Source organism: Cupressus sempervirens, chromosome 2, assembly GCF_028749045.1.
Source record: "Cupressus sempervirens isolate cs-2001-9-10 chromosome 2, ASM2874904v1, whole genome shotgun sequence".
In the NCBI taxonomy this organism is placed as follows: domain Eukaryota; kingdom Viridiplantae; phylum Streptophyta; class Pinopsida; order Cupressales; family Cupressaceae; genus Cupressus; species Cupressus sempervirens.
In genome coordinates this window covers 412,101,532-412,118,338 of record NC_143119.1, presented here as the reverse complement: position 1 = coordinate 412,118,338, position 16,807 = coordinate 412,101,532, and the positions used below count along the sequence as shown (strand labels likewise).

At 34.7% G+C, this 16,807-nt stretch overlaps 1 protein-coding gene across 1 annotated transcript in view; it reads left to right on the top strand.

Moving 5' to 3' along the window:
- The window catches only part of LOC149572854 (mraW methylase family protein), a 70,649-nt gene extending 65,932 nt beyond the window's left edge, over positions 1 to 4,717 (top strand). Inside the window, exons 4-5 of the mRNA XM_089813928.1 lie at positions 3,505 to 3,697; positions 4,031 to 4,717. Coding sequence (XP_089670054.1) covers positions 3,505 to 3,697; positions 4,031 to 4,485 — 648 coding nt within the window. The 3' untranslated portion in view covers positions 4,486 to 4,717. The remainder of the gene's footprint in view (positions 1 to 3,504; positions 3,698 to 4,030) is intronic.
- The last annotated feature ends 12,090 nt before the right edge of the window (positions 4,718 to 16,807 follow it).

The following is a 16,807-nucleotide window of genomic DNA, read 5'->3' as shown; positions in this document are numbered from 1 at the left end:
TTACTTTGCAAACAAAGGATCTAGAATCTTTGGATGCGTAGAGTCCCTGATAATTTTTATTATAATTCTGAAGGCATGCATGAGCTCTGACATGAGGTCTTGTATAGATTTTGTTTTACCCATGATCCATATAAACTCTCTTTCTTGAATGTAAGAGGCTTTTGCTAGAGGATGGCAGGAAACTGCTCTGATAGCATTGTTACAACCCCAACGGGGTCGACATTTTGTCAAATACTTTGCATGCAAGCTCTAATACCACTGTAAGAACCCTTGCAGGTTCTAAGTCTGACAAACACTGGATTTACCCTTGCAATTTTGCGCTTAAATATTCACTTTTGAGTCATGTGCATTTTGTCAAACAGTTGTCACGCTTAATTGAAAATCATTACTTCATCATGCTGTTATAAAAAAAACATACAACTGTTTCTTTATTTTTATTTTGAAATGGGTCATCTTTCTGTTAGTTTATGTTCAAACCATGAGAGCCTGGTTGAATGCTTTTATATTTTCCTAAGCCCATATATATATGAATGGTTAAAAATACTAAATAATTTGTTGAGGCTGTACCTTTTGATTGATCATAGATTCTTAAGGAATTTCAAATTTTCTTTTATTTGGCATCCGATTTAATGAAGACGATGTTCAATCCTTTTTAACTTTTATACAGGCCAATATTCCTTACGATAGCAAGAGTCTAAATCAATCTATGGTTATGAACATGGAAAAGAAACACTTGTACCAGTACAAGTAAGTAAATGATAAGCAACATTGTACAAGAATCTCATTTAAAAATAAGATATTTAAGGCTCCTCTTCAAGTCTTTCCAATGTGGCATTAATCCCATATTTTAGATGGCTACTTTTTAAATTATTGAAACAAAAAACTTATATTCCTTAATGAAATAATATGTTTAATTGTTCACTCTTTGTCATATTTATGGAAGTGGGACATTTCTGTTAATTTTACCAATAGAATGTTAAAATTATTATTTGGCTAATGCTTTATCACATGGGAAACATAAGTAAATGTCTTTTTTATTGTTTCTTGTCTATGTAGAATGGTAGAAGATATTACTAGGATCTTTGGTAAAAAATTTGTACATGTTGAATATTCTTCCATAAAATTAGAATTTCTAGTGGAAATTATATATTTTAGTTTAAATTATGATGTCAACTTCCTTAATAAAACCTGTAATCCTGTTCTTATACCTTCAAATTGAATGTTTGATTGATAGCATATTGGTGTGATTCTCTAGAACATTAGAAACCTCTGTTTATACAAGGAAAGGGAAGTTAGTTCTCAGTGCAAACATAGGAGTATGAAGTATTTCTTGTTTTATCTTGCGTATGCTTGTATTTATGGATGGTCGCTGAATATAGGGTAACAAAAAAGGATAGATTTTTTTTTTGGACCTATCTGTTAAGGAATTGGTATAATTTATGCTTTGGCCAAAGCGAATGTTTTCATTCATTTGATACTAGTCAATTCTCATGGTTATTACTCCTTGCCACATCACTATGTAGATGCTATATTATTGTGTATAAAATGTAAGGACATTGTCATCGAATGTTACTAAGCCCTCCAACTACATCACTATATAGATGCTACATTATTGTGTATAAAGTGTTAGGACACAGTGCTGCACCAGATTCCATTCGACCCACTGGTTCCGGTTTGCTAGGTTCTTTGTGCAGGGTCAGGCACTCAACCTTTTGAGCACCAAAGGAGCTAACACCTCTGAGGACGTAATTACTCTATGGATGGGCAAAGAAAGCGCTTGAATCTCATTCTTGTCCTCGAGCATACCAGATGGAGAGCAGTCCAATAGCTGAAGGAGGCAAGATGTTGTATAGTATCACTTTATGTTTCATATGATGTATCGACTCTTTAGTGGTCCATTTGTATCATTGTTGTATTGACGAGTAGGTCAATCTTGACGTATTTATGGTGTATTATCTTGTGTAAGCAATTTTTCTAAAATTTACTCTTTTATAGTATTCCTTTTTATCGACCTTGGATGTTCTGCATTATTCTTGACTATTTGTATTACGTGGATGTTAGTACCTTACAATTTTGTTACAAGTGTGGTTGTCGTTGCATCAAAAGATTGGCCTAGTAATGTCCGAGACAACCACTAGACTTATAGAATCCATAGGAGGTGGTTAAACCTTGTCACAAATCTCACAAGGGACGCTGACACATTGCCAGCAATGCCCCCCTCCAATGTCACTAGCCACAAGCTTGCCTCAGTCATGGAGGAGATTCCTGCAGCCAAGCTTTGATACCACGTGTTACAAATGTGGTTGCAATTGCACCAAAAGATCTACCTATTAACGCTTGATACAATCACTAGAATAATAGAATCCAGATGATGCTGTTAGACCATGTCACGAAACCCATGACGTGCACTACCAACATGTTTAGCATCTAAGCTTCCTTATTCAAGAGAGGATTTGATATTTGGTGATTCACCTTGGAATTCTAAGTGTTTCATCCTGCATGTTGAAGTGGTCAAAAAGCTAGAATCAACACGAAGCATTTGTTCTTTGAAGCAATTTAAGTTGAATGAACAAAAGGAAGTCAAAATTAATCTTGGAAGACAAAGTAATATAAAACGCATTCTCAATGGAAGCATATTTTGCTACTAATTATTTCACATTGCGGTGTTTGATTGTTTTTCTTGAGGCCTTGAATTGATCATCCTTTTCTTTAGAAAATCTGTGAACTTTTTATTATAAGTACTGAAAATTATTGAAAAAATGTCATCACTAGCTTTTCAACCTGGCAGTTTTTTTTTTCAATGCTTCTAGATTATTTTATTCAATTTTGCTCTGGATTTTTGTGTAACATGACAGGGCATTACAACAAAACAATTTTGACTTAATTCTTTTAGTAGTGCTGAGAAAAATAAAGACTAATATCAATTATGTTTTGAATATTATGAAAGATTCTGATGTCATTCAAATTTAGTAACGCATAGATTGCAGACCTAATATTAACCACAAACAAATATTTGAAAAGGATTTACATTGAAACAGCTCAATGATTTCAAAATAGGGGAAATTGGATTCAGTGGCCTGTCGCTGAAAGTATTAAACTTTATTTTAATGAGAAAAAGAGGCTGGATTAGCTTGTGAAATTATCACATAATCAGGAACCAAGTTTACATTTTTATTGTATTTAGGCAAAATAAAAAAATTATATAGTTTGTAACAATTCCCTTGATACGTTTCTTTACTAGGAAGATCTTAGGAACTGAGGAAAGTAATTAGGATCAACACCTTTAGAAGTGTCTCATTTAAAACATGCAACGTTTACAGGAAATCTTCAAATTAGTCCTTTGTAACAATATTAGAAGAATCTGAACATTGTATTTTTCTTGTTGTGGGAAATTTCTGTCGTCTAGTTAGTTATGTTTAAAGTAGTTTCATACTTAATGATCATGGCAGTTTTTTACTTTTTAAGTCTGGTAGAAGATGATTGACAAATGATGATACATGGCAGGCACTTCTCAGAGCAGAAGAAATAGTAAATACATGGCCCGAAGCAGAGTTGGGGCGCATCTTACGTGACTATGGAGAAGAAAGTCGGTGGCGTATAATTCAGAGAAAGATTGCAGAAGCTCGTCTGGCTGGTGGTATCCATTCTACTTCAGAGTTGGTGGAACTTGTGCGTAGCATTGCTTTCAAATTTTCAGGTACTGTCTTCAATATTCTGCAGCTCCAGTGTGTCTATGTTCTTGTAGGCATGATTAGCCAACATCGAGGGGAGATGCAAAGAGGATATTTCTCAAGTTGGTTTTTTTTTAAGTTGCTGCTTTACTGACATCTTATCTTTAGTCTACAATTTAATGCCTTTCTCAATAAGGTGGCAGACTTTCTCTATTTACTACAGACAACAAAGAGATTACTGACCATGAGAGCTTTTTAGCAATATGGTATATTTATAGCATGAAGATGAGACAGATAGGCTTTTTGTAGTTTTATGTGTAAATATTTTGATGTTGGTGTCTATTGCCAAATATTTGCAGGAAGGCAAGGGTGGATGAAGACAGCTATTCGTGTCTTTCAAGCATTGAGAATTGCAGTGAATGATGAGCTAGGGACTTTAGAAAATGCTCTTAGGGAGGGTTTCACATGTCTATCATCAAAGGGAAGGTTTGCAGTCATATCCTTTCATAGCTTGGAGGACAGAATAGTAAAGAGGACATTTTTGAACATCATTAATGAGGATCCTTCTAAAAAAAATGATACAGAATATGATGCTAGTTTTGTTCACACCTCTGGTAAAACCAGATATAATAAATACAGAAGAAAAAGAATAGAGGCTTCTAATGATGAGTCCTGTGAAGAATGGATGCAACACATAGTAGAAGGCAAGTATGGCAAGATTCTAACAAAACGGCCTATAATACCATGTGAAGAAGAGGAAAATGTAAATATAAGATGTAGAAGTGCAAAGTTGAGAGTGCTAGAGAAAAAATGATGGAAAAATTTTCACCTATTTTTAGCTGGTTATTTCCTAGTCAAATTTCCAAAGGAAAATGGTTTCTTTTCCAATCAAGTATGTAGGGAGATATATCTTCCATGCAGTTATGTTTGTGGTTTCCTTATTTGACATTGGTTTTGAATAGCATAATACTATACAAGTTTTGTATTTTGTGTAATTGGATAGGGGCTATGCATAAAAGGAAAATGGATGAGTTGAATTTCTGCTATTTGCATCTGTTAGGTTATTTCAGTTGCATCTTTCCCTATAGTAATATGTGAAGGAATCAAAGCATTGTTTTGGGTGAAAGAGGTGGGGATTTGGTCTGATGTATGTTTTAGTAGTTTTGGCTGCTATTATAGGGTCTAAATTTCATGATTGACCTATCAAGAAGGTTTTATGTGACAGTTATACACTAATAATTCCCCTTTAAGTATTGGAATTTCAAACCATATTTACAAGCCTCATACTTGGCGTCCGGACTCAGCAAATAAAAAACTCAAGAAATTCAAAGATTTTAAAGTATTTAAGATTTTTTCATGCATCATCTAGTCAATTAACATCAAATACACAATAATTGAGATAAATAGAAGCTACTTTGCATACATACACAAATGCACAACTTTGGATAGATCACGTGAATATAAATGTGATTTCTGAAAGAAATTAGTTAAAGTTAAACTAAATAATATAATAGAAATATAGTGTCACTGTCAAATGACTAAAATATTCATGGAATATGAAATCCATGGAATTGAAAGTTCAAAACATATATCAAAATAAAAGCTAGAACATGGAAGACTAAGACTCATTGTACCCTATGTTCTCTTACAAGTACACTTAAGATAGGTCATGGAAGACTCTAGAGCTATCCTCTCTCTTTGCGTCAGAGGCTAAACCTTAGTGACGTGCTCGTGCGCCTCATTATCATCTCCATTCTCATAATCTTCGTTATTAGGGTTAGATCCGTCACTCTCAGTCACAGGATCTTGCACTAGTTCTCAATATGCTCTAGCCTCCTCCATTGCGATTGCTACCTCTGCCTCTACCTCTTGATCCACCTGATCAATCCACTTCAAATTTTCATCATTGAAGACAAAATCACCAATCTCAGTGTTACACCTTGCATGTGGATCAACCTCCTCTAATACAATAGGTGATGTGTTCGTGCCCAAGATTTGTTTATGATGAAGGTAAAGGTTGTAGTGAACAAACACAAGATCATTCAATTTTTCACTTACATCCTCTTGTGCTTCTTCGAGTGTATATGCTTCAACAAACTCCAATTGTGTTCACATCATGATGCACTAGATTGTTGGCTTAAGATACAAATGCGAACCCCCTCTGTATATTTGACACTATAGCACCAAGCATCTCTCACCATGCATCTGAAATAAGAATAATCTAAATAAACTCTATAACTTTTTATCAATCTAAAATGGTAATAGAATTTGGAATCATATAATTTTACGAGCCAATTTTTTTGATAATTCTCGTGCAAATAAGTCTCCTTGTGCTTTCTTATACATTTCTATCTCACAAACTACAATTGTTCCAATAATTTCATTGAGTGACATTCTCTCTATAACATCATAGAGCCCACTCCACACCTCGCCATTAGCCCTGAAACTTGGGCTGAATTGGAATGGTAGATTAAAGAAGTGGCTAGTTGTATGTATAGGCTTGTCAAGTAGATTGTGTCATCTACTATCAATGACACTCCATTTGGGGCCATATTTATCTTGAATCCCTATATAAAAAATTGAATGACCTCTTTCACCCTATCCATGCTCTCATAAATGTATCCCATTGAGGGCTTCTCTCCACCAATAATTTGTAGGAGAACAATAGGTTCTATGAATTGCAATCATTATGAAAGGTGAAACATTAAACGTTATTTTTTAAGTTTTCCTTTTAAAAACGAACAATGAACATAAACAAGTGTTTAACAAAAATGATAAAATGAGGGCAACAAGAAAAATCACCTCCACAATCTCCTTGACTAGATGCCAAAAGTCACCCTCATCAAAAACTCAATCAACTATCTCATCCTTTGCATTAGTCTTTGCATATGATGATCTTGTCACTTTTCACATACAAACATGCTTTTCAAACCAGCCTTTGACTTAAGCAAGGATTGTACTGTGAGAAAATTTGTTGTAAATCTAGTGGCCTTTGGATGAGACAACTCTTTTTGCTTTGTTTCTTGCCTCACAAGGTTGAGGACCCAAGTATGATTATGTATGAATTTATTCATATTCCTTGCTTTACATATGTTTTTATCTAGGGAAGTTTACCAAGATCCTCCAACATGAGGTTAATGTAATAACACAAGGGGACTAAAACAAGTGGTGGTGCCTCTTCATAAAAAGTTTACTTGCCACAACATAATTTATTGCATTATATGCGACTAGCTACACCACATTCTCCTCACACACCTCCTTCAACACTCCCTCCATGTCTTCAAAGATATTTTTTTGTTTTTCCCAAAGGATCAATTGATTTCAAAAACACTATGACATCTAAGAAAAAACAAAGCAATTATTGTACAATGATCAATCATGATTCGTACCTTAAAAACTTAATCAATACTTGATTACAGGTAAGTAATACACTGCTGCTATTAACCTCTAACTTTCTAAGTACAAGTTGTACTTCTAATATCTACAATTACCTTATGAGGAGGCAAGAAAATTTAGCAGTGTTTTATTTCTTCTCTTAGTCCAACTATCAATAATGATGGTGCAACCAACCTTTGTCCTCCATACCTCACGCTACTCCTCAATTTCAACTTTTACATCAACCACCTCTTAGGTTAAAATAAGACCTTTTAGCTCTTTATCATTAGGGTTTTGAACCCTAGACCATAAACAATGACATCATCTATCACAAATTGCTAATAAGGAGACCTAAAACAAAATAAATAAATAAATATACTTACTAAGCCATTAGTATATTACTATTAAATTTTAAAATAAATTAAATAAACCAAATAATTGTATACTTGAGTCATGAAAGCAAGAGAAGTAAGATATAAAAATTTAAAATTTAAATAATAAGTATCTTGTTGCATTAAATCAAAGGTTGCAAAAAAAGAAAAACTCCAAGTGTTATTTTTGCTTGTTCAGGGTTCTCCTTATTCCAATCCATGTTCTCAAATGATGGTTGTTCACCTGGAGCTATGTGTGGAACAAAGATGGAATCTAGTGTGGATTTTTGCCTACGATTCCGAGACACAATGCTCACACTCAAAGGAACAACAGTAGTAGTAGGTTGAGAATTGTAACTTGAAAAGTCCTATCCATTTAAGTATGCTAATTCTCCATGTTTTTTTCTTAATTCTTTTTTTCTCTTGAGTTGCCTCCAAAAGGGCTTGCATATCACATATGACATCTTGGGGCCCTCCTTTGTATGGTTTAGCATCACTCTTCAATTTATGTGTAAGATGATATTTCAATCTGTTAATGCCTCCTCCATTATATATTATCATACATTGCCAACATGTAACAACTCCTTACGCTCTTACACTCTTGACTCTATCTTTCGCAGTGTTGCCCTAGTAGGGTTTCAAAAACCGTCTTCTCCTGCCCCCACTAGGGCTGGGTTTCATCCGGCCATGGCTTTTGGTGGCCTCTCTGTGGTTTTTGCACCCGTGGGTTTTGCTGGGGTGATTCTTTCCCCAGTTGCTTTGCCTTGTGGTGTTGCGGGAAGATCCACCATCTCTTATGCAGATGTGGCCGTCTATGAGGTTGGTATTGGTGGTCATGCCATGCAGTCAGGGCTCCGTGCTATTGTGCCTGTAGCTGTAAGTGACCTGATTATGATTGATCTAAAGTCTGATATTGTTGATGAGATCTCCACATATGTGAAGAACTTCTTTTCCATAGCTGCTCTTTTTTGTTTTAGGGGTTTTTAGCCCTCTCTATCAGATCTGCATGCTTGGATATCCATATTTTGAGAGCTCATCATTTCATATTTAGTTCAAATTTACCTTATGGCAAGGTTTTTTTTTATCGTGGTTTGCTACTATTGAAGATAGGAATGCCATCCTGCACCATGGTTTCTCTTGGGAGGAGAGGTTCCCCTTGATGGCTAAACCTTGGTATAAGGATTTTGACCTATCAACGGAATCCTTTAATAAGATTCCTTTGTGGGTAAGGTTGTCGAATCTTCCCCTTCAACTATGGTTGGATTCTGTCTTAGAGGTGGTGGGGGAGGCCCTCGGGGACTTCTTGCTGGTTGATACCGTGTCTTCCAATGTGTTTTGGACGACATATGATTACATTCTTGTGGAGATCGACGTCTCCAAGGGGCTCCCTAACAAGATTAAGTTGGCCACTCCTAATGGCTCTTGGATTCAACTTCTTGATTATGAGGGTATCCCCTTCAGATGCAAGAAATGTCATAAGACTAGCCACCTTGTTGCGCGATGCTCCTCTGAAAAGTTTAGATAGAAGAAGTCACCTTCTTGGTGGAAGGGGGTTTTGAATGATCACTACATAGTTTAGAAAGCTTCCTCTATTGGGGATGGTGGATCTTCTTAGGATTCTTTGGTGGCGGATTCAGTTGCTCTCTGATGGTTTGAATGTTGCCCCAACGGTGGTGACCAATATAGTTCTCCCTCCTTCGGATTCTATCGTTGGTGATTTGATTGTAGTCCCTTTGTGGCTCTGTCTTAGGATGATGTTGCTGTTCCTTCTACTGCTACGGTCCTGAAGTCTAGTTCTTCTCCTGCCATGGGGGTTTTGGGGGCTAGTTGTGGTGTTGCTGATTTTGTGTGGTAGAAGGCTACTGGTATGGTGGAGGATGGATGGACAAAAGTAAAAGGAAAAAAGGTCAAGCCCTCCACTTTATCTTTTGATATGTCTCTACTTTCTCAAAAGACGAGACTAAAATGTAAATCTTGAGGCCTAGTCTATTTGAGGTTGTCCCATGTTTGGATCTCGTGGCTCTTTTGGCCCATTGTTCCTTGTAGTTTGAATGATCACTACATATTTTAGAAAGCTTCCTCTATTGGGGATGGTGGATCTTCTTAGGATTCTTTGGTGGCGGATTTAGTTGCTGTCTCTGATGGTTTGAATGTTACCCCAACGGTGGTGACCACTATAGTTCTCCCTCCTTCGGATTTTGTCACTAGTGATTTGATTGTAGTCCCTTTGTGGCTTTGTCTAAGGATGATGCTGCCGTTCCTTCTACTGCTACAGTCCTGAAGTCTGGTTCTTCTCCTGCCATGGTGGTTTTGGGGGCTAGTTGTGGTGTTGCTGATTTTGTGTGGTAGAAGGCTGCTGGTATGGTGGAGGATGGACGGACAAAAGTAAAAGGAAAAAAGGTCAAGCCCTCCACTCCATTTTTTGATATGTCTCTACTTTCTCAAAAGACGAGACTAAAATGTAAATCTTGAGGCCTAGCCTATTTGAGGTTTTCCCGTGTTTGGATCTCGTGGCTCTTTTGGCCCGTTGTTCCTTGTAGTTTGAAATGGTTTAGGACTAATTGTATATTTCTTTTGTAACCATGGGGTTTAAGGTTCACGTTCAAAACCTGTTTTACTAGTTGAAGAGTACTATGTTATCCATGAGGCCACCCTAGTCACCTTGTTTTGGTTGGTGACCTGTTTCACCTTTGGGATGTAGTTTTTTTGGTTTGGGCTTCATTGAAAATATTTTGATTTGTAAAGGGTTTCAGGCATCCTTCAAATTTTTTTTTTTCCTTAATAAAAAACATGTAACAACTTTTTTATGGCCAAGAATGACATGTTTCCAAGCCCTATCCCTTGATACTACATTAGGGTAAGATTTAGATCTAGAACCACTACCTTCAAGCTGAGACATGATGTTGTTGCTGTTGCGGTATTTTATAAATAAAAAAGCTCCTACAATAAAGAAAATGAAAGTTTCAAACACCGAGGCTTCTTACTGTTTAGATCTTTCATCATCATAAAATGGAACAAATCTAGAGACTAAAATAAATGTAAAGAAAATGGAAACCAAAATATGATTTACCAATGTAAAATTTTTTACAAAAAAAATACAAATGTAATCTCTTCAAATTTTTCCTAAATATGGAAATACAACTCAAGTTTGTAGAAGCCTCCTCCAAATGTTTATTTTGACTCCTCCCAATGCTTAGATGCAAGCTACAAAGTAACAGAATCAATCAACAATCGATAAATGTGAGCCAACTCATTTTTAAAACTATTTCCTAAAACACCAATACTCTTCTCTCAAGCATTTTCCTCTCTTGTTTGCATTTGTAAGTGATAGAATGACCTTTTTAGGTCTTAAACAAGACATACACACCCAAAAAAGAAAGTTAAGATCATAATTTTTCTTTCACTTTATTAGCTAGCTGACGACAGAGTCAAACTAGCAAGACTCGCTGAGTCTAGCAAGTCTAAGGACTCGACAAATCCATTCAAAACTCACCTAGACTCAACAAAGTTTAGGGCGAGAGGCTACTAGCCTCTAGAAGGTTGCCTTGCCTCGAGACTTGCAAAGTCCTTGGAAAACACCAACTTTTGTACTGCTACTTGGAACATCTCATGCTAAGAAAAGAATGTTGAATTAAAAATATGTATTTATGTAATCCCTTTAGATTTTTTGACAATTTGGCCAAAATATCGACTTCTAGCTTATTTAGTCTTCCAAAAAACTTTGGTTACTTTTTATTGCTAATAGAAATACATTTATACAACCATCAATTTTAAACCTGGGCTTCTAATTATGATTAGTAAAGAAATTCAAATTCCTGGACTTGGCGCGAGAAAACTTTAAGAAGCCCCCTCCTTAAAAAGTATGAAATCATGGTGAATCCTACATTATTTGGAAAAACAATAATAATTTGTGCTTGCAATTTTTTTTAAAAAAATTTGAAAGGAAAACTATCATTTGTACTTGTGAATCTTCTTTATTTGTATAAAAATTCTATAAAATACTGGCAAACCTTTCATTATGGAACCTAAATAATTATTAGAATTGAAGGCTAAATTTTGTGCACTTTTATTGCTGCAATTTCTCTCCAAATCATTAAATGGGGGTTTGAAGATAACTCCCCCATGATTGGATCAAGAGGCAGTGCCCCTTGTGGTGTCTAGTGGAAGTGCCCCTAGTGCATTCTTGTCGTAGTACATGACAGGGTTGAGGGAAAACACCCCCAAATGGGTTTTTAGGGGCAAAAGCCTTCGAAAACTCATATAAATTTTAGTATTTAAGGTGTCTTAATTTTATATCATCTGACATATAGTAACCTAATTTTTTGCAATCGTTGGATGATCCCGTACTAAAGAATTAAGTTTCATTTTGGACCAACATTTTAAAGGACACAAGGTTTTGCATAAATTCTTTAAAATAGAGACTTGCCTATTGTTAAATGTACTTTGGGCCAAAGATTAAATGGAAAAATGGTTCCATAGAAAATCTCTAGAATAGAAGCACATGTAAAATATATATACTTAACTTATTCCCTAACCTTAAATTATGACCACATATTGGTGTGGTCTGTTGAAGTTGATGAAAGGTCAACCCTACAGCTCCCAAGAATCGCCTACCTGAAAACACCTATCACAAAAAGAGAGAAACAAAAGCTATTGAGGTTGGAATTCCCAGATCCATAGATGAGACATTCTTGATGAGAGAAAAGAGAGAATGCTATTATCAAAAGTGAATTAATCATAAATTACAAAGAGATATCATCCTATAAAGGAGATCAAAACCCTAACAGGTAAAACCTAGAAACTACTACTAAAGGAAGAATTGGGTCTCGACAACAAGGGTTGATGAGGTACCCAAGCACAACCAAATCTCTAAAAAGAGGAAAAATAGAGAAAACTACTTGGGAAAAACCCTACTCCAAAAAGGGATGGAAAGAATGTTTTAGAAGATAGGAACAAAAGGACGATCATGAAGAACACCACTAAAGCATGAAGCTGCAAACACTGCCAAACTGCTAATCTGAAGAACCTCCACTGTATAAAATATGACCAAGTAGAGAAGACTAAGTTTAAGATATGATCAATCAAAGATGGAAGGTATCTTCATGGCCTCCAAAAATAGGAATGAAAGAATGTCTATATGGTAAACGATCAATCTGACTGAAATGCACAGGTATCCAGCCACTACAATCGCCTAGTACATATGATCAAATATTGAATACATAGCTCACAATATCGAACCAAGAAGGCAATAGAATTGACACAACCCCCCTATAATACTGAGAGGTAAGACATGAACACTGAAACTCAATTCTATATCTTCTATAGAAAGAAGAACTAGGAACATTGAGAGTGCAAAAGAAGTACAAACACCTATAACGACATGTGTCATTAACACATCATGAGGCTAATGTCATGGAAGAAACACTCACTTGATAAAGGAAGATGGTGAATATGGCCAACATGAAACCCCCCAAGGCACTTTATAATGTACTGCACTTACAATAAAACATAGAGATGTCCAAGATCCTAAAATGCAATAGAGTGACACTTTATCTTAGTTCATTTGCAAAAATACTACAAAAGGATGTCAACAAAAATCATAAGAAACATAAGGCTAATACAAGAGATAATACAACCCATTAAATATTATCTGAAACAAGAAAATCGATCTCTATACTTGAAACAACCAATATATCTAGTAGAATAAAAACAAATAAAAAAACTGAACGAGATGTACCTAGAGCATAATCTAGAAAATAGAATGTTTCAAGATATTTCTCATGGAGTGAAAAATAAAACCTTTAACTTTGATTGCATAAATTGACAACCAAACAACATCAAAAATTCAAATAAACTGCACCATCACGATGGGTTTTGAACCAGCTTTCTGAGGATATTTTGTTTGCAAACAATAGAGTCTAGATGAGCAAGCTACGGTAAAAAAACCATAGGTAAGTCAAAAAAGTGTTGGAAAAGAAAAAAAATCATTGCCTCAGGATCCATGCTAGAATGCACAGGGAAGCATGTCCACTAGTACTAGAAATTGCCTCGGTATTCATGCCAAAATATTTTATTACCATACCAAATTGTATCGATTTGCATGAAACTTTGATTTTCACCAAAAAATCTTGATTTGTAGGCTCAAAAAATCTCAAGATGCATACCAAAAATCTTGATTTGCATGCCAAAAAATGTCAATATGCATGTCGAAAATCTTAATTTGCATGCCAAAAAATAAAGATTTTTCAAAAAAATCTCAATTTTTATATCGAATATTACAAATTCATTACCTTATGAAATGTGCCCAAATTTGGAGCAATGATTTTTTTCCTCAAATTCCAACTGTGTCCAAATCAAACAAATTTTATATGAAAATAGGGATTTTTGGGTGCTCTGAGCTCAATGGTGATGTCTGTTTGGACTCAAAGTAACCCAAAAATTAGTGACCTCCCTAGATTCAATACAAAAATCCTTTGAAAAATGAAACCCTCTAAGAGAAAAAGTATAGATCTAAAAGCCAAGCCAAACCTCTCATAAACAAAGCATGGGCATGAAGATTTAAAGCTCTGATACCATGTTGAAGTTGATGAAAGATCAACCCGCAACTCTCAAGAATCACCTACATGCAAACACCTGTCATAGAAAGAGAGAAGCAAAAGCTATGGAGGCTAGAATTCCCAGATCCATAAATGAGACATTCTTGATGAGAAAAAAAGAGAATTCTATTATCAAAAGTGAATTAATCATAAATTACAAACAGAGATTGTCCTTATAAAGGAGATCAAAACCCTAATAGGTAAAACCTAAGTTGCATCATAATAATTAATAAGAGAATTAGTTATTGGATGCCTAAAGTTTAGCTTAAGTAGACTAGAGTTAATTAGAAAATATCTAATTACTCTAACATGGTTGTCGGTTAAGACAAGCTTTGGAAATTGCAGGTAAAAATATTTAATTTACCATGTGGAAGGATTAGATTCTATTGGCAAAGTCATCATTGAAACACAAATAATTTTGTATCACTATTGGTGATTGGCCTATGCATGGTACCTAATTTCAGTAAATTGCGAGAGACATGGCCACCTTGAAAGGCCAAATTGTTTAGCCAAATTATGGGTCACCGATTAGTGAAATTAGCCAATTAGCAAATATTAGCCACTAAATTTATCCTTGTGAATCTAAAGAGCTTGGATTGCATGTATGCCATCTCATGCAAAATGAGCTAAGAAGAAATTTTTCTCCTTAGAAAATTTTGTTGGTTTTACCTTGAGAGAGCTCTCCTGGAAGATTTGTTTGTTAAAATTGTCCAAAATTGAAGGAAAGACATTGAGGCATCATAAATAATTTAATTTAAGGTCAAAATCCTCACTTTACTGTTCACTTCTAACCACCACTCACCCCCCCCACACATTTTCCTCTTATTATTATGGAATTATTATTATGGAATTAAGCACTAAAGTCATTCACATGAGCACAATAGTCATTCATACGAGGATTGCACTAACCTCTCACACTGACACTATGAGATTACATTTATCACTCATCTAGTCATTATACAGGATTGTGCTCAACTTTCACATTGGTACAATAGTCATTCATACAAGGATTATACAAACCTCTCACACTAGCACTATGAGATTACATTTATCCCATCTTAGACATTCATATAGAGATGACCCTAAACCCCACACCGGCACATAGTCATTCATATAGAAATGATCATGCTCTTTATACTAATACTATAAGACATTGATCCATTATTTCTTTAAATTAAGTGAATGAATAAGATACCACATTGAAATATATAAAAATACAATCCTACTTTACATTTACCTTTAAATAACATAATCTAATTTAATTCATTTAGTCAAGAAATATTTGCATACATTTTATTACCTATTTTCCCCTTAGAACGAGTAATATCATGACTTTTTAAGGATGCCTTTGTTTTATTTTTTTAAAGCTTTTGTGTCCTTATTAAATTCAATTCCAAAGTCTCTTTTGTTGACTAGGATAACTCTTTATTGTCTTATTATGTATACTCTCCTTAGTGATTTCATATGGAGATTTCATTCTCATTGCTTTTTCAATCCTCTCTTCCTCTTATTTTATCCTCCCTTCTTAATCATCTTCCTTATAAAATGTCCCCTTTTATATGTGGGTTTTGGTATATAAACAAGAGGGTGTGACCTTATTGCCTTCTTTAATTAAAGGTTATTTATTAATTAGTAAACAACTTTTTAATGTTATTAATTTAATATTATTGATGTCTAGATTTATTTATATCAAGATATTTATTTATTAATTACGGAATTATTATTCAAATAATGCTACTAGAAATACATTCAATATTGTTATTGGGTAATATTTAAAAGGATAAATGAATTAAAGACATATATTTATATTTAGAATTATATATATTTTAAGGGTATTTATATTAGTCATATGCCAATATGAGGGTATGAAAGAAGGTTCAAAATTGTATTAGGGATACCAACTCATACATACATGTCTTGTTCAAATCGGAATTAAGAGATTGCCAATGCAAATAATGGTGCAATTTGAAGAGTCTAATTAGAGACAAGTTGTAGTACAAAAATATAAAATAACTAGGTTGGAACTATCATGTACTAGGCCACTTGTTGGATTTATGCACAACAAATATAGAACATTGAAAATGTGGTCTAATCTTGTGGGGTTAGTAGTTGCTTGAGAAACTCTAGAGGGTAGAAATTATGGGTTCTAATGAACATATTGAAGGCTATGATGTTGGATAGAATGAAGTTTGTTTAAAGAGCTAAAGGTTAGTGAGGAAGTTGAAATGTTTTTGTTAAGATAGACCTTGTAAGAGTCAAGCTTAGCTCCTTATAAAATGAGTGCTCGAAGTATTCTATTTGTAAGATTTGGCAATGAAGATAGCCACCATAGATTTAGAGGCCTAAAAAAAAGCACAAAATACTTCGACGAGCAATATGTAAAGAATAAATTTCAATTATATTCTATAAATATTATTGTGTAGTTGTGCATGGATTTACAATAGTCATCTGCATGAGATTTTTTGAAGATGCAAGGTGGTGTAGATCAAGTCTTGGACATGAAGGAAAATGATCCTTGTAGTGAAGAGGAAATATTAAATTGGAAGGAGCCTCTCAAAATGAAGTGGGATTTTCACTAAGGTTTCATTGGCACTAAAAAATGGTCTTTAAATAAGTGAAATCAAATTGGTTTCAAAACTATGGAATCCTTCACTCCTGAGTCAAGTTCTTACTAATCTAGGACTCACTATGACCAAAAATTATAATAAAAGAGGAACAGATGGAGCTTGGACAAACAATGCATGGATCGCAACTTGCATAAAGGTGTGTTCCCCGTCAATAGAAATTTTAGTTT